At 35.8% G+C, this 22,559-nt stretch overlaps 1 protein-coding gene across 6 annotated transcripts in view; it reads left to right on the forward strand.

The window, feature by feature from the left end:
• Positions 1-382: 382 nt before the first annotated feature.
• Positions 383-22,559, forward strand: part of LOC136028036 (zinc finger protein 664-like) — a 36,869-nt gene continuing 14,692 nt past the window's right edge. For 2 of the 6 annotated variants that reach the window (XM_065705624.1, XM_065705625.1), the window contains exon 1: positions 392-527. Coding sequence is in view for 1 of the 6 variants with exons in the window: in XM_065705625.1 (XP_065561697.1) it covers positions 509-527 (19 nt within the window). In the remaining 5 variants the exon portion in view is untranslated. Of the gene's footprint in view, positions 528-549; positions 883-22,559 lie in introns of those variants that run through there. The other 4 variants (XM_065705619.1, XM_065705622.1, XM_065705621.1 and 1 more) reach the window with 4 other exon arrangements.

Here is a 22,559-nt window from a genome sequence, read left to right on the forward strand (position 1 = left end):
AATGAGGCAAATTTTCTCAGGCTATTAACTTTTGATGGTTTAAACTAATCTTGATTAGCCTTAAATATTTAAAATCAGCATTAAAATGCGATTCTTTTGATGTAACTATTGATATCAAAATTCCATTTTTTAGAGTTGCGGTTGCTATTGAGGCGGGTCGCTTCTTACTACAGTTCGTTACCACGAACTGTTTGATTAGGAGGATTTGATAGTGAAGAAGAAAATTGTATGATAGTTAGTCTTGTCATACAGTTTCTGACAAGAGTTACAAGATTAAAGGACATTTGAATTACAGTTTCAGGAAAGAAGATTTCCTCCTACTATTTATTAAGAAGTGAGAATCGACTTGCCATAGAACGTCCTCTAGGCGAACAGCAACAACAGCGTAAAATTTTGAAAACGTTGCATCTTTATTTATCAGTAGAAGTTTGTTTTGCGAATAATTTTCATGCTGTGACTTCATCCTGGTTCTGTTAGGAATTTGTTTTCATGATTTTCATAGCCTGTTATGAATTATGCCTACAAAGGTAGCCTATCTGAACATGGAGATCAAATAGGAGATCTCAGCCTGGAAAATAATTAATTGCACATTGAAATTTCAGCATTGGATACCAAAAATTTGATGTTTTTGCTGCAGTAGGCTATCCTTTGTTAAAAAACAAGGAATGAAATTTGATGTTTCACATAGCTGGAATGATTTCCTCCATATTTAAATCTTTAACTACCAACATTAACAGTTTAGTCTGTTTAAATGTTGTAAAGACATGTTTTTTAGTGAGAAATATAGCTATACAATATAATAAGGAATTAATATTACTATAGGTTATATTAAGAAATGATCATATTCTGCACAAAAAGCATGCCATTGTGGATTAAAGATAGGTCAGTATGAAAATGAACATGTTTTGTAAATCAATGTTAAAGCAATTAGCTTTAACAGGGGCTGTGGTTCTACATCTCTTTATTAGCCTATGGGGTAGTGCTTGGTTGATTAATTTCCAGCTCACTGTTCTGATTTTATTTTGTTTCTGAAAATTGATAACATTGAGTTTACATAAGAAAATACAGGCTAAAATCTGCAAAATTCTGGTTGCAGAACTTGCCATTAATATATTATCTGGCAAATTTTTATACTAACATATTTTGTAGAGTAGAATAGAATAAATAGGTACTATGTAATAATGTTCCTGCTTTATTTATTATTTAGGCTATGAAAACACACACTAAAAAACAGATTCTTATTAAAGATTTAATATTCTGTGAAATTTACCTGAATACCTCCAGTCTTGATAATGGCAGTAATATAGTACTATGATTGTATATATATTGCCTAAGGGACATTTAAAAATACCCTGAACATTTCAATTTAAGACCCTTAAAAGCTGTTCCAGAGATATTTCTGATACACTCTTTTGACAATCTACATAGTGTGTTGCAATCAAGCCAAGCTCCCTTAGTATTTTCTAAAATCTTCATGTTAATGCTCACATGCCTTTTCAGAGATCCAGGATTAAACATGCCACTCTGGAATTCTGGTAAGTTCCTTCAGTACAAAATTTCTGGAAAATTCCAACCCAGAAACTTCCCTCGCCACAGAAAATTCCTCCCATTGACCCCCACCCCCCAAAAAATGTATCAATAGCATATTGGCCATTATACACAAAGAATGGGCTAATTTTATAACTTACAGACCTTTTCACAGGGACTGAAGAGGGTCAGGTTATTCCCAAAAGCATAGTTATTTGACTTTTCAGCTATGTTTAATAAAAAGACTATCTTAAAATTTGATTAGACATCCCTGGGGAAAAAGGGGGCAGTAGAAAGGGCTAATTGCCCACCATCCTTTTTGTTCACTTGAAAGGACATCAGAACTTTTAATTACCATTCAAATGAGCCCTCTCCCAATGTTCTAGAATCATTGATTCAATACAATCACTCCTGAGGACAAAATAAATATAATTTACCCCTGGTCAATTTTTTTTTGGAAAATCAAAAATTCCACATTTTGCTCATTTGTTCTCTGATACCATTAATTTGATAGTGCAAGTTTCATTGAGATGTTCTTCATTTTTGAGGGGTATTTTCCTCTTTGTCAAAATCAGGCAAATTTTTCTCAGGTCTAGAGCTTGTAATGGGTAACATTAAGCTTAATGAATCTTATATATTTAGTATCAACTCAACAAGCCAATTCTTTTTATGTATCTATTGATTTAAAATTTTCTGTTTTTACAGTTCCAGTTACTATTAAACCAAGTGGCTCTTTACTTACAGTTTGTGGTTTGATAGGGTACCATCAGATGGGAGGGGGAGTGTGAGTTTGCTAGTCAGCTTATTATGGTATTTGAAAGAGCATGAGTAAAGGAATCAAAATGTATATTCAACATTTTGTCTAAGGGGAGAGGGGGATGTGTCCATGTTTGTCAACACATTGGAATATTTTATTGGCACATTCTTTATAAACCCCACCCCTCCAAACTCATTACCCTAGCTTCAACCCTGAATGTCAGCTTAGGAGTCTTGTATAGATTAACAACATTTTTTTAAGATTGCCAATGCCAGTGCTACTTGTGGGACATTTATATATATATATATATATATATATATATATATATATATATATATATATATATATATATATATATATATATATATATATATATTTATACCTATTTGATTTTTTTATTTGTTTTGTCCTTTCTTGGTTTCATACGTTCAAAAAAACATTGGAAAAAACACAAGAGCATGTCATTTTAATGTCATTTAATGCATATATGTTTGTTGTGGCAACCCAAATCAGATTGTTTACAACCAATGCTAGAGTTTCTTCTGGGCTGCACTAAGATAAATAAGACTTAAGATCATATTTCATTGTGTCATTCATCACTGTCTGCTAATGTTGTAAAGAGTATGCAGTCAAATGTGCTATTTCTTCTACAGGTGTGTTTGGCTAGGATCAATTGAACATTCTCATGAATTGACAGATAGATGGGTTATATCTTCAAAGGCGTGTCATTCTTTGGGAGATCGTAGTTTGTTTGTATTTCTAAATGATGGATGAAGGTTGTTGATTAAACACATCTTTTCCTTGTTGGCAACAAAAGATGTTCTACTCTGACTAATTTTCTTGCTAGCCTGTGTTTCTCTTTACCTCTAAACTAGTAAGAATTTCTGAATTGATCAATGGAAAAATTGCTAACTTTAATAGTTTGCTGAAGTATTAAATGCTTTGGATTTTCTGCTATCTATAGCTTAAATAAAAAGTTTTACATCCTGAAGTTTCTTTGTTGGCTTAAAAATGGATGGTTTGTTAAGTACAAAATGCATGAAAGTTGTTGTCCCATAATTAGATCAGCTAAATTAGACCATTTGAAATGCTTAAAAAAAATTTGGGGAATAATTTTCACACTTAAAGTGATTTTAAAATCAGTAATAAAAAGGTTGCTTAAGCTTGTCAAAATTTAGGGGATATTTCAGCAAGTCTTTGCGGCTTTCAGTTTAGTTATAGTGAACATAATATTACAGATAATGACTGTAATATCAATATAGCCACTGTCTTTGCTATCTTCTGGTGACGTGGATTCCTTTTCTCGGCTCTGCAGATTTTGCAGTCAGTTCTGACCCGTCTGTGGAGTCTACAGAGTAGGGAGAATGAGCATATGTTTATATTAGATTTTAAAGAATTGACAAGGCCTGGCGGTTGCTGTGAAGTTGGTGTGATGTGGCTTGATTATTCAGCCAAAAATCTTAAGAAAGAGGATCACAAGTATATGAGTGATTGATTTGCTTGAAATGTTGACTTTGTAATGCCTGGTATGGCTTTGCTTTCTATTGGTCCTTGCACAAGCGTTTTTGCTTTGTATTATGGGTACATGCATTTCTCCAGGGGGTTGAAAATACTAAAAATGTAATTTTGTCAACCCTGTCAAATGTCAATCCTGTAATGCCTGATACCCTGTAAAGCTGTTAAAAAAGAAAATTAATATCAAGGGGAACAATTGCATTTTTCACTGTTCGTCTTTAGTATCATTTAGTTAGCCATAAAATCATCCAAGGTACTTGCTAAAATCCAAGGTCCAAACTGTGAAAATACTTGGGATACTTTTGGACGACGATTTAAGATGGAATTCACACGTTGACTATCTGACTAAAAAAGGCGCCTCACTTTTACATTCATTTTCCAACCTAAAACGATTTGGTACACCAACTGAGGTTTTAAAGTCTGTATACTGCAGCTATGTCAGACCTTCTCTTGAGTATGCATGCCCTGCTTGGCATCCGGGATTGGCAAAAGATCAAACAGATAGACTTGAGACAATACAAAAAAGAGCTTTAAAAATTATACTTGGACAAAACTACTCAACTTACAAGGATGCACTGAAACAACTCAATTTGGACTCACTTGATAGTCGTAGACATGGCTTAACATACAGATTTGGACTAAATTGTTTGTATTCCCCAACTCATTGTCATCTACTACCCAACCTTGAGTCCCATATTTTACCTGTCATTTTAATAATACTGACACAACTAATATTTAATGTTTGATTAATATAATGTTTGTTTAAACTTTCCTGTGAGTCTTTTTGAAGGTATAAATTATTTTTGTCTTGACATGCTAATGCTAGCTCCGGCTATTGTAGTGAATAAATATATTCTATTCTTACATTATCAGAGCCATTTTCTCCAATGAGGTTTTTCCTTCAAAATCTATAGGTTTTCTTTTCTTCACTTGGAAATGTTTTCTTTTATTTTAGTGAACATGAAGAAAATGATTCTTTTTGAATAAAATTGTACTCGAGTAGACTAGTACTGATCTTGTCAAAGGTCAGTTCTTTCTGAAAAGTTACCTGAAAGAATTCTGGCATAATTAATAACATACCCTTTGGATGGATACTTCCTAAGGGATACTATGTTGTAGAACAAACTATATATATATATATATATATATATATATATATATACATATATATATATATATATATATATATATATATATATATATATATATATATATATATATATATATATATATATATATATATATATATATATATATATATATATATATATATATATATATATATATATATATATATATATATATATATATATATATATATATATATATATATATATATATATATATATATATATATATATATATATATATATATATATATATATATATATATATATATATATATATATATATATATATATATATATATATATATATATGTATATATTAAGGCCTCATTCAAGTACTAATCTATATTAATTACTAATGTCGGAAAACAGTCTTCCCTTTCTCCGTCTGTCAACTAAATTGAGAAATTCTGGCGTGAATTTAATCCGTCCTTCCTGTTGATGCATCAACAGGTTTTGTATATTTTTAATTTGAATTAATAAATATTGATTGATTGATTGATCAAAAAATCATCCATTTTAAAGGATTTGTCCTGGGACTTGTTGTGATTTTCACTGTTGCTTCTCTTCTAATTGCTGGTTTTATTTACGGTTTTATTTGATCACCCCTTTCACTTTTATTCTACCCGCTGATTTCTTTGTCTATTATTTTCATTTGGGATTCTTCGTGATGCTTGTTGTCGCATGTCCTCTAGCCATAGATCTCGTTTGGGCATCATTACCTCAGACATTTTTCCTTGCCTTTTGCTTTAGCTGTTCGGATTTGTTGTAGATCCTGAGTATTTTCTATGACGTCATATGTACCAAAAAAACTTCTTTTCCAGCTTTTCCCCTGTTGTTACATATCTGTTTTTATGGCACTTGGTATTAATCAAGTGACATATAGCAATTGCAAATTCTGTTGGTCTGTCTGTCTGTCAGTCCTGGTTTTGCTACTTTAGGCACTTCCAGGTAAGCCAGGATAATGAAATTTGGCAGGCGTATCAGGGACCGGACCAGATTAAATTAGAAATAGTCGTTTTCCCTATTTGACCATCTGGGGGGGGAATGGGGGGTCTGTCAATTCAGAAAAAATAGAAAAATTGAAGTATTTTTAACTTACGAACAGTTGATCAGATCTTAATAAAATTTGATTTTTGGAAGGATATCGTGTCTCAGACCTGCTACTTTAAATCCTGACCGGATCTGGTGACATTTGGGGGGGGGAGTTGGGAGGGGGAAACCTAAAATCTTGGAAAACACTTAGAGTGGAGGGATTGGGATGAAACTTGGTGGGAAGAATAAGCACAAGTCCTAGATACATGATTGACATAACCGGAATGGATCCGCTCTCTTTGGGGTAGTTGGGAGGGGGTTAATTCTGAAAAATTAGAAAAAATGAGGTATTTTTAACTTACGAACGAATGATCAGATCTCAATTAAATTTGATATTTAGAAGGGTATCGTGTCTCAGAGCTCTTATTTTAAATCCCGACCAGATCTGGTGACATTCGGGGGGGGAGTTGGAAGGGGGAAACCTAAAATCTTGGAAAACACTTAGAGTGGAGGGATCAAGATGAAACTTGGCGGGAAAAATAAGCAAAAGTCCTAGATACATGATTGACATAACTGAAACGGATCCGCTCTCTTTGGGGTAGTTGGAGGGGGTTTGATTCTGAAAATTAGAAAAAATGAGGTTTTTAACTTACGAACGGGTGATTGGATCTCTATAAAATTTGATATTTAGAAGGATATCATGTCTGAAGGCTCTTATTTTAAATCCCGATCGGATCTGGTAACATTGGGGGAAGTTTAAGGTGGGGGAACCTAAAATCACGGAAAACGCTTAGATTGGAGGGATCGAGATGAAACTTGGTTGGAAAAATAAGCAGAAGTCTTAGATACGTGATTTACATAATTGGAACGGATCCGCTCTATTGGGGGGGGGGGAGGTAATTCTAAAAAATTAGAAAAAATGACTTACGAAGTCGTAAGTTATTTTTAAATTGCGAAGGAGTGATTGGATCATCCAAAATTAAGATCTCTCTCTTTGGTGGAGTTGGGGGGGGGTAATTTTGAAAATTGAGGTATTTGTAACTTACGAAAGGGTGACCAGATCTTAATGAAATTTGATATTTAGAAGGATCTTGTGCTTTAAAACTCTAATTTTAAAGTCCGAACAGATCCTGTGACATTGGGGGGGGGGGGAGTTGGAGGGGGAAACCGGAATTCTTGGAAAACATGAAAATTTGGGTATTTTTATCTTACGAATTGGTGATCGGATCTTAAGCAAATTTGATATGTAGAAGGAATTCGTGTCTCAGAGCTCTTATTTCAAATCCTGACCAGATCTTTTGACATTGGGGGGAGTTGGAGGGGGAAATCTTGGAAAATACTTGGAGTGGAGGAATCGGGATGAAGCTTGGTGGATAGAATAAGCAAATGTCCTTGATACGTGATTCACAGAAGCATACTGGATTTGCTCTCTTTAGGGGAGTTGGGGGGAGGGGTTCACTGATTTGGGGAGTTTGGTGCTTCTGGATTTGCTTGGATGATAAAAATTGGTAGGCGTGTAGGTGGGGGACTAAATTGGTAGGCGGGGGGCTAAAGGGAGAGGAAAAATTAGGTATTTATAACTTACGGGTGGGTGATCGGATCTTAATGAATATTTATATTTAGAAGGACATCGTGACTCAGAGCTCTTATTTTAAATCCTGACCAGCATTAAACCTCTGATTTTGCTTTTAAATCAATCTATGGATTCTTAGAATTTTGTTAGAGCTCATACCATATGATCTCTTGGCTCTTAGCTCTTCTTGCTTCGTCACAAGTGCCATATGAGCTCTTAGCTCTTGTTTTTTTTACTTTTTTTTTATTTGGTAAATTACGACTTTTACTTACTGACGAAAAGCATATGCTGTCCTTTATTGCTATCATTATACCTCTTCTATTGCTGTCATTTTAACATGCAGTACTAGGAGACCAAAATGTACTTGGTGAAGAGATTTTTAGACATGAAAAAGAATTTAGAATATATCTACCACCTGTATGCCCCCCTCCTATGATTCACACAAGGAAAAACTTTTGGGGAACATTTCTACCTTTACTTTTTTCAACAAAGATACGAAAGGGATGGCGATTTTCAAACTTTAGTCATCAATTTTTCTCTGCTTATTGGTATCCCTGACAAGATTCAATTAATCCAAGGTTTCTACTACAATACTATCAAGATTAAGATAATCTCTTAAACCACATTGTCCCCATTGTTTCCTCATTTAATTCTCCTACAGCACAAATAGGGAAATTCTTATCAGTTGTATTTCGCCCACTAATTCTGGCTCAAAAATCCTATATTAAAAATTCGGCTGATTTCGATTCCAAGTTAAAGCAAGTCTTGGTTAATCCAAATAGAAGAATGGGCAGTTTTGATGCGGACTCAATGTCTACCAATTGTGATTGTCAAAAGGCCAAAAGGATTTTGGAGCACAAACTCAGTTCTAGCCCATCTATATCAGAAAATACTTTCGAATCAGGCACTTCTTTCACGTACAGCTCTTCAATAGACACAGGCACAGTTCTGAAGTAATATAACTTCATTTTTACTTCCGTTATAGAGGCATTTTTTATAGACAGAAATATGGGCTTTCAATGGGCGCCCTCTTTCACCAACTGAGGCTGATATCTTCATGGAAAACCTTGAAGAAAAGGCTATTTTGCAAAGTTTTTTGTAAACTGGAATTTTAGGTTCATTTTAAAGATGATTAAACAAAAAAACAAGTTTTTTTCAAATGAAAGTAAGGAGCGACATTAAAACTTAAAACGAACAGAAATTACTCCGTATATGAAAGGGGCTTTTCCTCCTCAACGCCCCACTTTTTACGCTTAAGTTTGACTCTTTCTCTTAACTCTACATTTTAAATCAGTAAAAAAAAATTAGCGTAAAGAGCGGGGCGTTGAGGAGGAAAAGCCCCTTTCATGTACGGAGTAATTTCTGTTCGTTTTAAGTTTTAATTTCGCTCCTTACTTTCATTTAAAAAAACTTGTTTTTTTGTTTAGTTTCTCGACGTTTTGAATTAATGCATTTTTTTTATCTTGGCTCTCCGCGCATATATAATTAAAACGAAATTTGCATATTAATTTTTTTTGGCTAAATGGCTTTTTCATAGTTTTAATCGGAAGATTTTGAGAAAAACGGAGTAAGAGAGGAGGCCTAGTTGCCCTCTAATTTTTTGATTACTTAAAAAGGCAACTATAACTTTTAATTTTTTACGAACGCTTTCATAAGTAAAAAATATACATAACTTACGAATTAACTTACGTAGCGAACTTCTATATTCGTTTCTCTTTATTGCGTATAAAATGGGGCTCACCCCTCGTCGATACCTCGCTCTTTACACTAAAGCTTAAATTTTGTCTCAATTCCTTATGAATTACCTCTGAATCACAAAGGCCGTAGAATAAATAGTTGAAATTACTAAAAATACTTTAGCGTAAAGAGCGAGGTATTACGAGGAGGTAAACCCCTCATATGCGTAATAATTTCTGTTTGTTTTAAGTTTTAATGCTGCTCCTCGCTTTCAGTAGAAAAAACTTGTCATATTTATTTTCTCATTGTTTTTTAAATAATGCTAGAAAATCCCCCCTCCAATGAAAGTCTCTTTCCCCATGAGAAGTTCCTCCATGGAAAGATCCTCCCACGTAACCCCCCCTCAACTGTCCCTCCCCCCAAACCAAAGAAAATCCCCCTGAAAACGTCTATACACTTCCCAGTAACCATTACTATATGTAAACATAGGTCAAAGTTTGTAACTTACAGCCCCTCCAACGGGGAATGCGGGGGAGTAAGTCGTCCCCAAAGACATAGTTATTAGGTTTTTTGACTATGGTGAATAAAATGGCTATCTCAGAATTTTGATCCGGTGACGTTGGGGAAAAAATGAGCGTGGGAGGGGGCCTAGGTGCCCTCCAATTTTTTGGTCCCTTAAAAAGGGCACTAGAACTTTTAATTTCCGTTAGAATGAGGCCTTTTGCGACGTTCTAGGACCACTGAGTCGATACAGTCACCCCTGGGAAAAAAAACAAAACAAATAAACACGCATCCGCGATTTGTCTTCTGGCAAAAAATGCGAAATTCCACATTTTTGTAGATAAGGGCTTGAAACTTTTACGATAAGGTTTCTGATACAATGAATCTGATGTTGTGATTTTCGTTAAGATCGTATTAATTTTAGGGGGTGTGTCCCCCTATTTTCCAAATGAGGCAAATTTTCTCAGGCTCGTAACTTTTGATGGGTAAGACTAATCTTGATGAAACTTGTATATTTAATGCATTAAAATTTGATTCTTCTGATGTAACTTTTGGCATCAAAATTCTATTTTATAGAGTTTTGGTTACTATTGAGCCGGGTCGCTCCTTAATACAGGTCGTTACCACGAACTGTTTGATATTTTTTATTTGTGGGAGCATGTTGATGTATCTCTGTAGTCTTTCCTTCACTTGCTTAACTCCTTGGATCCAAAACTTAAATTACTCAGGAATTAGAGGTAAAAAGGCGTCTTCCTTTTCTGGATATCCTGGTTCACCAAAACGATACATGCTTCGAGTTTGGAGTCTATAGAAAACCCTCACATTGTGACTGATACTTAATTTATTCCTCTAATCATTCTCCTGCTGTGAAAAGAGGAGTGGTCACTTCTTTAGTTGACAGAGCAATGCAAGTTTGTTCTTCATGTTTCCTGGATTCAGAGCTTGACCACCTTAGAGATATTTTATTTGGGAATGGTTATCCAATTAGTTTATAAATTCTGTAATTGCAAAATGTATAAAAAATTATCAGATAGTGACACAGTAAACACAAATCAAAGGGAAATTCAGTTTATCTTTGTCCCGTGTATGTTAAAGGGGTTTCAGACCACATTTCCAAAAATCTAAGAAAAAATAATATTTTCATTTACTATAGACCCAGAAAAACTATCAGTTCCCAAATCTACCATGGTAAAGACCCTATCCCAATAGATGAAAACTCTGGTGTCTACAGAATTCCTTGCTCTAGTGGCCTTTGGTACATAGGAAGAACTGATCATCAACTTACAGATAGATTAATTCAGCATTCTACCTCAATTAATGACACACTTAAAAAGCAGAAGAAAACAGTAAATTTTGACTCCGCCCTCTCAGAACATATATTTAATAATCCAGTCCATACTGTTTTATTTAACCAAGCTAGCCTAATTTTGTATGACAAAGGTATTTGTCCAGCACTACAGGGAAGCTATTGAAATTTATAAATACCAACTTATAGGTCTAGCTTTGCTCAGAGATTCAGGTGATTTAAGTGAGTTGCATTTTGGTTTTCTCAAAGGAGAAGCCAATACTTTAGTTTTCCCTGAAATAAACGTTGAACCATTTCCCCAGTCACATTATCAAATACATCATCAACCCCTTAGGTCTAAAAGGGTATCTGCAAGAAATGCAATGGTAAAATCAGAAATCAAGTGACCTAGTTCTCCAATTTATTCAATTGCTCCTATGTTTGTTTGAGTGAATGAATTTTCTTCCTTTATTTCTCAGTTGTTCGTTAGTATCTGTTGATGGCAGTTCATTTTTTTTGGATTTTGTGCAAATCGCGGATATTATAATAATAATTAACTTTATTATTGTTAGGCATTTGATTTTAATTGTTTTAGTTTTTGGTCTTTTATTGAATTTTATTTTAGTTTTTGGCAGTTTTTTTCATTGGTTTTGTTGTACTTTCCATGCTTATTTTTTAGTTTTTTTTCCTTTATCATAATATTTTGTTTGCGCCGAATAAGAGAGGCGGTTGTTCTTTCAAAATATTCACTTTTTGTGTTTTCTTCAGTATTTTCATTTGGCCTTTAAAACCCCTATTTTTGATTGTTTGCTTTCTTTATACTATCAAGATTTATTCAGTTTTTTATATTGTGTCAAACAATGCCCAATAGGTAAGTTGATAATCCTAACTTCACCTTTCAAATTCTTTTAAATTAAAAATGCAAATGTTATTTTAAATATGGTGAAAATTTTCAAGGGGGATTTCCATGGAGGAAAATGTCCACAGGTGTGGGACAGATTTCCCAGGGGTAATTTGTCCATGGAGCTTATTTCATAGGATCATACCCTTTTCTGTTATTTAATTTTTTCAATGGAAAAACAGCCCAAAGTGCATATTTGGGTGTCATGAGACATTGTGATGGCTTTATTGAGTGCCCAAGAATTATATTTAGTGAGGGTAAAGTGCCTTAAATTTCCTTTTTTTGGAGAGCTAATCTGGTCACCCTTAAGGAAAGGAGTGCAAAAATTTCTTTGTGTATTGCCCTTAAGATCCCTTGGACAACTACCCTTTTCCCTAGTGAATATTCACCCCTTTGACACTGCCTCCCATGTTCTGCTTCAAAAAATCCCTGTTCTTGCCCAAATAAAAGTTTCCACTGAAAGATACTGAAAAGATTTCATCCCTTACATAGTTGACATATTCAATCAGTGAATTTTCTCACCCCTCCACCCCTTTTTACCTTATAAATTTTAATGTTCATTATACAAATTTATAGCTCTCTGTGTTTTGGTTGGATAATTAAATAGTTTTTGTTTTAATTATTTTATTCCCTTTTTAACTTTACGAGTTTTTTTTCATTTTTGCGTTTTGCATATTTGGCATCGACCTTTTAGTTTTATGAGTGTTAATTGCTTTTGGCAATTTTATATATTTGACCTTTTTATAATTTTTTTGTTGTTGTTTGTTTTTGGTTATTTATATTTATTGATGCTGAACTGTGAATTTGGCCTATTTGGGCTAGTGATAGCCATTTTTCAGTAACACATCTTATCCTATCATAAACAGAAAATAAGATTCAAGAATTACTTTTAGAATGAGCCCTTAATGATTTTCCGGAACCCAAAAGCGATAAAGAAAAAATTACAGGAGAAAAACAGAGTACATATCAGTGCTGCTCATACAAAAATGCAATTTCCCATCTTGTTCAAGAAGGGAGAGGGGGTTGTAATTTTCCTCTACAATGTTTACACAATGGTGATTCAAAGGCTGTACTTTTTGGCTTGCTACAATGCTATTTTCAAATCACATGCAACTGAATGACATGTTGAACAGGGCTGTTCGAATAGCATGTAGTTCAACTGCAAAATTTAGTCTCCTGGGCTGGGTCTGGGAGTTGAGGGAAATGAAAGGCCTATAAATGCTTAATATTTGTGGTGAACCTGGCAAAAACAGCCAAGCTTATGAGGAATTTACCATTACCCACCTAAAAGCTTGTTTACACTACACTACTATCATCTGCAGCAACTCATTGCTGACAGCTTTAGTAAAAGTTGAGTACTGGTATTTAATTTTATGGTTGAACTATGTCTATTGTTTATTATGCATTGTTTTGAAATTAGCCAACAAAGCATAATAAACATTTCACTATTGCTTGCAGAAAAATGTACTATTGAAGACTTAGTACAGGCACATACCACCTTTACTTTTCTCCATTAGGTTTTCAGTCTCCATAATACAATAACCAGAAACAAAACCTCCATAACAAGAAATAAACATATATATCTACAAATTAAAAGGGACACTAAAAAAAAGTCCAAAAACTCACAAAAAAAGAACGAAGCATAAAAGACACGAAAAATACATATGAATTAAAAGGGAAACTAAACCAAAAACAGCGGGGGGCAATCAAATTAGTGCAACGTCCTAAAGCATCTCACATGAAAAAAAGGGGGGGGGGGAGAAACTAGTTGGCTATTTTATTTATTTTTTCTGTGATGAAGGGGACAAAGGTTTTTTCATATCTGGAACTAACGCAGCGAATGGGGAACAAAACTGGGATAGGCTCGGAAACAGCTCGAGGCTGTCGTAATCTGGACGGTGAGTGACGTTTGGGGAAAATACTTGCCGTCTGAGGGTTCGTTATTGCATTTTTTGAAAAACGGAGGCACAACGACGACCTCCTTCGTTCAAGGATTTCCAAACTAGCTTTTTTTAGGAGCAGAGAGCAAGGCACCTTGCCTTCTTTGAAAATTATTCGCAAGGCTCTTTTTTGGATTGACTCAATTTTGTCTGATTCTTCACGGGAGATGCCAGGGTGCCAAACTGGACAAGCAAATTCAAGATGCGGGTGGACAAAAGACATGTACAACCTTGAGGAGTGAGAAGGGGGAACGCTATATTTATTTAGGAGCCTAAGGAGGGCGATAGACTGCATTAGCTTTATGGATGATATCTTTAACGTGGATATTGCACGTTAAATTTGAAGAAATTGTGACTCCTAGTAATTTAACCGAGGACGCATAAATTTTAGGAGATAATAGTAAGTCACTTTAATTGGTAGGTTCTATACATAAGAGTAAGATCTAACAACATTAGCTATAGCACACTTTGTCTTTTTATCAAATTTCTTACCCCCAGTTCTCACTCTACCAGACAACTGTATTAAACTTATTGTATCCATGCACTCACACTAAATCCAGCTGACAAGTGTAGTGAAACATAGGTCATGTCACCCACTATACAAATATTGTCTGTGATGCAAGAAGGTCTCTAGCCAAGTGATCAACATGCTCAGAAAATAAAGTGATATTTTACATGGAAATTTCCTAAAGAGGCTGCAACTTCTCTAACACTGTTTATATAATAATTTATTTATAACCCACAAAGTACATTAAACTGTGGAGTAAACACACAAAAAAAAGAAAAAAACAAGACAAAAAACATAATAACATAAATAACATAGCAGCATAACGACATACAACATAAATAAATTACCTCCAATCAAAAAATGGCCAAAGAGGGTCAAAAACACCGACCATTTGCCGAGTTTTAAAACATATATCTTTAGATAAATGTTTCAGTCGCGAGGGCGCATCAACGATGTCAAATTTAGAGACGACTGTATGATTCCGATACCACCGAGGCAGACGCAGCAAATACTTGCAATACTTAAAATATCCTGAGCGTATTTTCTTTGTATCCTTCTTGCGAAGGAGGAAAGCAAAACCAGAAAGATAAAAAACAGCAGGGGCACAAAAACTAGAATAAAGACGGCATAGTCCATTTCGGTTATACCGACCACGATTTGGTGAAATTTTCGCGTATCCAACCCGCATACTTTTCAGCACGCTGGACGTAATAGCGGAGCAAGTAGACGAAAGTGACGTGGAAAAAGAGAGACCCAACCATTTAATACTTGCTGAACATGGTATAGTTGAAGAACCCAAGCAAAGAGGTGATGCTGGTGGAGGACTCCCAAAACACAAAAACTCACATTTGGAGGCATTAACTGAAAGGCCTACTGTGGATAGTGCGGCTGAAAGCCGGTAGAAAATGGTAATTAGACTATTTTTTGTCCGGCTAAGAAGCAGAACATCATCAGCATATGCAACGTGACTAATGCCTAAATTATCATTGTAAAAAATTGACGGTTGAAGACGTTGGAGACACGAAGCTAAAACACATTTAAAAATGCTCGGGGATAACACGGCACCTTGCCTAACGCCTTTTTTAACAGGAATATACTCCCCTACCGTACCATTCCACTTCACCCTAACTGAAGAATTAGCATACCAATACTTAAGCACGGAAACAATAGAAAGGTTAACACCCGAGGCTGCTAGAGAAAACAAAGCATTTGAATGAATTACATTATCAAAAGCACTAGATATGTCAACAGTCAAACAATACAGGGGACTTTTTTGAGCAACAGCTTGTTTCATTAGCCGACCCACAATATGGTGAGCTTGAAAAGAGCCCATACCTTTTCTAAAACCAAGCTGGAAGGGTGTAAAATTGCACTTGGAGTTAATGGCCGGTAGCAATACATATTCAAATAGCTTACTAACAAAACAAGACACAGTGATAGGACGATAATTAGAGCAAGCACTGGGGTCCTTACCCCTCTTGACTATGGGAGATATACAACCGGACAAAAAACTATCTGGCACAACGGACTGTGCCAAACACATCTGAAACAATAATTGCAAATGCTTCAGCAGTTCAGGACAATCATAAGCAAAAAACTTGAAGCAAAGACCATCACTATCGAGAGACTCAGACTTATTCACTTGCATAAGAGCTCGGAGTATAACACCAGATTCCACCGACAACACTTGAGATTGGTTGATACGAATTGGGAGGATTGAGTTTACAAGCTTTGTAAAATGATTTTGGAGATTAATATTAAACGAAAGCAAAATATTTTTATAATGAGAAACGAAGTCACATAGCCGAAGAGACGAATTAATTGGAGGTGAACACTTAACACTGTTTATAACACGATCCCAGGATTTCTTGTCACAAGGACCATCCCAGGCATTCAGTCTCGCTCTACGCAGGGAATATTTGTACTCTCGTTTGGTTTTCTGTTTTATTTGATGTACTGAACCAGAAGAAGGACGATTACAGGCTATCCACATACGGAGCCAGAACTTAGCTTTTTGTTTAGCTATCTTCACTTTAGGATAAACTTTCCAAAAGGGATTGCGAGTACCCGTTCGCACGCACTCGGAGGGTACAGCTGTTTTAGCGGCAGACTTTAGACAGAACACTATTTGCTGATAATACGAGTTGATATCTATCCGCGTTGAAGTTGTAGATACAGATGTTTGCAATAAGTGGAAAGGCACTTTAATAGATGATAATAACTGGGACAATGTCAATACATAAAGTGGAACATTGGTATTTTCCCAATTTAACTTTGAGAACCACTTGGGAGAGTTACGTTGCACAGAGGTCGCCATGGAGCAAGATAGTTGGCACGTGATTGGTAAATGATCGTCGTCGATTTTAGAGTCTTCCACATGAACTATTGATGAAAGTAGAGTTGAATCTGACACAATTACATGATCAAGGTTGGAAGTAAGACCACCACGATTGTGAATATAAGTAAATAGAAGATCTTTATCAGCAAGATGGAATCCTCCAGGTAGTGAATCGAGAAAGATTTCAGATCGGTCGGAATTAGATAATAAGTCAGTGTTCATGTCACCGGCGAGAACCCATTTGGTATTTTGTTTTGAAAGGTCGCTAAGTAGTGTTCGTAGGCGATTACATGCTTGTGAAAAACTAGACAATGACTGCCCAGTCTTTTTATTACAGGGGAAATAAATGTTTATAAATGCGGTATCACCACATTTTATCGCTAAGATGTTAGCGTCGCTTTGCAATAATATCGGCTGAGTCTTGTGTTTGAAATAGATGGCCAGACCTCCTGATAGTCTTCCACGGGTTTTTTGGGCGGCTCTCAAGAAGGTATAATGGGTCCGAGAACGCTTTAGGCTATCAACATTCACTTTAGAGAGAAGGTGCTCCTGTAGAAACAAAATATCATTTTCAAGTAGCTCACTTATCAGTAGATCCTTGTCTTTTGTACCATTAATATTAAGGGAAACAAAGCTAAACGGAGTTTGAGCATTCATTTATTAGCATTGTTGAGAGCCGATCGGAGAACTTTGCATTTCAGGCTAAAACTTACGTGTTCCATAGTGCAATTTGCACATTTTGGTGAGGCTTGGCAAGGCTTTTCCTTGGAATTCACATGAGGGCCAGAACATCTGGAACACTTGGGATGTGCTGGTGAGCTGGGACAAGCTCCAATCAGGTGATCAGTACTTTGACAGCGAAAGCATCGACGCGGAATGGATTGAAAGGGCTTAGCGCGAAAAATTTCATATCCAATACGGATTCCCGACTCCAGAACCACATTCAGAGCGGTTTTGTCGACGAACTCGAGGCGAAAAGTACGAGAGTCGCCGATTTGACTAGCACTAATAAGTCCTTCCACTGAGGCCTCCAAATCAGCTCTTGAATAATTATGGGGTATATCCCGGACCACAGCTAAAGGCTTTTTATCAATCACTCTGGCTCCAACGTTAGGGATGGAGCTAGTAACAGCTTCAGCAAGCGAGTCGGCTGAGCGCTTATCGCGTACCATCACAACCCAGCTTTTGCTATGTGGCTTAGATTTTAGACTTATGATTCCGTCGTGACCATCCAACGTTTCGAGCTTCTTCATGCGAAGGATAGGGTCGCTGAGCTCCGGGGGTGGGTTTCTTACAACGACAGCGTAGGATGGTTTTTTCGTATTTTGAGTAGGGGCTACAAGCTTAGACTGTCCCTCTGTAACCTTGGACGCAATATCACGCAGCTGTTCAAGGCAAGAATTCACCTTGGCACTGAGGGTACTGAAGGCATCGACAGGGATCATTGGCACTTCGCTGGGACATTTGATAACAAAGTCCGGGAGCTTTATGTTCTGGGAATCGCACTTTACAAGCGAAGAAATAATGTCCGAAGCACAGTTTAATGCAGCATTGGCTCCTACGCGCTTCGATGGGACTTCATTCGGAAAAAGATTTAAAAAAAGCAATTTACGGGTCTCACCAAGAGAAGAAGACTCGAAGAAATCGGCCAAGTACTCTTTTATCGTATCGGGCGAAACTCCTTTTGCAAGATTTTTCTGTACAAAGCACAGGATAGGATTGTAGAAAAGTTCATTTTCGCACCAATTGCCAATTCCCATTTTCTCTAGATTGAAGGTTCACTTGCGAGAGAAGTAAGGGAAGCGTTGGAGGCTGCCTACCTTGTCCCCGCAATTTAAGGGACAAGCCCGGCGGGTACCACGGCTCTTGCAAACAGCTCTCCCCCACCCTTCTGCTTACTTTTCTCCTCTCACCTTTATCGTAAAGCAATCGTCTATAATATCGGAAATTATAATTATTTTTGCAACTGCTTAATCCTGACCTATATCATATATAGTTCATGAAAAAATCGATAAGAGAAATCACTGTTGCCAAGGGAATTTTCACTCAAGTCTGAAAATAATCCGCTTATTTATAATTCTTTGGACACTGAATTAATTATTATGAAAAAATTGGCTATATGTCAGGTAGAGACGATAATCCTGTACCAAATATTAGTGATAGGTTCAATCCAAATTGATTCATATCAACATATGTTAGCATATATGTTAGCATGGATTTTTACATTTATCTTATCTTTGTGTAGATTATGATACTAATAATCATAATATACTTCAGAAGAACTTCCTCCTCTTGAAAATGCTGATTATTTTCTTTTGACTTCAAAAATTTTCTTTTTTTATCTTTGTTTAACCATAACTCACTTGATTAGGAGGATGATACTAGTTTTTGTTCATATAATCTGGGTAGAAAAAAAAAAATCTGTTTTATATTCCGGAGAAGTCTTGGGGACTTGATACCAAAAATACTAAATTTCGGGAGATGTTGTTATTGCTCTACCATGGGAAAATTCCTAGAAATATGCCAGGATCTAGAGCCATAACTGGATAAGATGCAGCAATATTGGTAAAGACAACATGCATGTATGAAGCACATGTGTTTAAAAAAGCAGCTTTGAAAAGGAACATCATATGGAATATATAGAAATATTACATTTTCCAATGAAGATAGGGCTGGGTGTTGGTGGAAAAGCTGGGATTGTGGGAAAGAAGGCTGTTTTTAGAAGTTCAGAATAAAAAAATGAATCCTAGTTGGCCAGGATAATTACTCATTAGAAAATCAGATCATATACATCTGGGGATGACCTAACCCCCCACAGTCCATAGGGCAAGGGTTGTAAGTAATGTCGTTTGTCATGGTTTGTATATAAGATTTGTATTGTTGGGGTAAAGGAGCATGTTTAATTCTGGGTTCCAAAAAGCCTGTGAGTATCAAGGTGAAAATGTCAGGAAATATTGAGGTGGATTTTAAACAAAATTAAAATACTTTATGTACATGTTGGTTGTTAGTAGTCTGTATTAACAATGTCCAATGAATTACTAAGGGTATTAAGCTGAAACTTTATGTGCATACTGAGGGAGATTATATAGTACTACCCCTAGATAATATCAATCATCATAACCCTACAGACAAAGTTACATAGCCATTTTTAAAAATAATAGTTCAATAAAAGGTAATTAGTGCATTATTTATTTTTATTGTTTTCCTCCCAGCTATTTTGTATAGGAGGTCTTGTTGAAACTTTGGAAGACATCCATTCACTCTGAAACTGAAAGTACTAATGCCCTTTTAAAGAGTCAAAAGGGATTTAGAAAATAATAGCCCCCTTTTTACACCCATTTATGCTGCCCTCCACCCAAGACATGAGAATTTCAAGTTAGCAGTTTTGTTCAGAATAGTTAAAACGTTCAATAGCTTTGCCTCTGGCAATGACATACCTCAAGAAGCCATATCATTTTTTCCCCAAATTTAATAAAAAGCTTAACTGATCTCTAAAACTTAATATATTGGCATTGAGCAAAGGTGGAAGGCCCAAAACGCTTTTCGGATGTCTGATATGAGTAGAGACTCATTTTGCAAGGTTTCACCCTTATAAGATGATAATTGTTAAAGTTTATCAAAGCTGAGTTCCTTCCGAAAGGAAAAGTGGAGATAGGTGCATCAAAATATCTTCTCAGGAGATCATTAATGGTCTGTTTGCAGTCCTGAGGGTTTTATTCACCTAACTGAACTACTTTCCAAGGTTACAAATTAAAGATTATTAAAGATTACCATGATAGTTATGGTTATACAGCCATATACGTCTTAAAAATTAGGGAAAAGCGTCAATTCAATTATTTAATAATAAATCATATTTTTGGAGTATTTGGCAGTAGCGGGAATGGGTGAAAATCATCAAAAAAATCGGCTTAAGGCACCCGACCTTAAGCCGAAATAAACATGGGTTATGTTTAAACTTTTAAAGTCAAAAACATAGCATGTTTTAAACTGTTAATGTTTAAACTTTAGTCAAAACAGTTGAAAAACTTAACTAATTGGTTTTGCTTATTTAATTTATGGTTCAACATGGCAACAATGACAAAAACGTAATAATGTCCTGAAAACATCAATATTTTGATGCAATAAGAAGAAACATCTTAGAAAATTGTGTTTTTGGCTTTAATAGACATAAAATGGCTCCTGAAAGCAAAAAAGATTTAATTTGTATGTTGTTGGGAGTGGTACTTCAAATTCATATGAGAAATACAGGGATTGAAAAGATTCTTGCTTAATAGAAAAGGGACTTGCCGACCTGTCGAGGGACTTTTAGGGGTTAAAAAGAGAAAGATGTGGACCAAAGTGGAAAGAAATTTTGATTACTATTCATAATCAAAACATTCCTTTGGTAATGAATAGTGGCCAAGCCACACTAAGAATCATCATATTCATGAGCCCAGGAAGGAACTCATTTTCCCTGGAGTCAGGTCAGCTGTCTTTTTTTCCATTTTTTTGTTCAAATTTTCAGTTATGTTTATTTAAAATAATAAAAGAAAAGCAACTTCCAGACTACAAACAAGTTAAAAGAATCCATAAAACTTAAAACTTGCAAGCAATCCTATTTCCTTCTTCGATTAGGCACCTTAAAACTTCGAGAGGACTATTAAGAGAGATGGTGTACTTTTTCATCTAGTTTCCGTCAGCTGCCTGGAAATGCCTTCGCATCCTTCGACAGAACCCTTGCCAAGGTGAGTTTCTGACCATTTAATGCAAACTAAACTGGCTTACCTACAGTAGTGTCCTGCAAGTAGTTGTTCAAGCTCTCAAGCAAACTTGTAGAAATTTCATCAGCAGTCATGAGAATGTCTGGGTTCAAAAATCTCACCAAAACAGTGAGAAGAAAGTTTTTAGCTGGGCACGAAGAGCCTGCAAAAGGGGCTCGTTCTTCTGAAACGCTGCTCTGATTTTTAAAGAGCTCAGATGGTGAATACACAAATTTGTATTTTACAAGCATATCTTTCCTTTTTAGGTAGCTTACAATCTTGAGATACTTTGATGAAATATGTTTCTTTGATGGCACGTAATGCAAAAAATACTCCATAAGTACTGGCCATTGATGACTCTTTCAGCAAACAGCAGGGCACAACATCGACCTTTTTGTTAGGACGTGCTGAATGAAACTATTGTATGGGACGCCTTCTTTGTGAAAAATTCGTCGAATGTTTCTTTGATGGCACGTTCTGCTGAAACGCTGCTGTGAAGTTCGTAAAAAACTCAGACGATAAATACACAAATTTGAGTTCTGCAACCATATCTTTCCTTTTTAGGCAGCTTACAATCTTAAGATACTTTGCAGACAACGCGACATTCGTCAAATGTTTCTTTGATGGAACATAATGCAAAAAGTACTCCACGAGTACTGGCGATTGATCAATCTCTCAGGGAACAGCAGGACCCAACATCAGCCACCTAGTTAAGACTTGCTGAATGAATTTTTGTATGGGACGCCTTTTTTTCTGGCATTCTCTAAAATCGTCGCATCGTGCAGGCCAGCCATGGAAACAATGTCTCAAGATGATAACAAAGTCGGAGAGCTCCTCGCCAAATTTCTGGAGTCCTTTCATGAATGCACTTAGCACAACAAGGATGTTAAACATTCTAATGTTCATAAATCCCTTCAAAGATTTTTCATCTTCAATAAATTTTTTGGCGACCCCACCTTTTTATTGAAATTAGGCCCATCGCTATAATCATTTTATTAGTTTTCCAAGAAATAAATTGTCGCTCCCACTGCATGTCATAAGCTCTTTTAAAATATTCTCACCTGTTGCATGTCCCATGAATTAAGTCCACCAGATGGCGACTCACAACTTTATCTCTTAACGAGAACCAAAAGCAC

The sequence above is a fragment of the Artemia franciscana genome, chromosome 6 (genome assembly GCF_032884065.1).
Source record: "Artemia franciscana chromosome 6, ASM3288406v1, whole genome shotgun sequence".
NCBI classification, from domain to species: Eukaryota; Metazoa; Arthropoda; class Branchiopoda; order Anostraca; family Artemiidae; genus Artemia; species Artemia franciscana.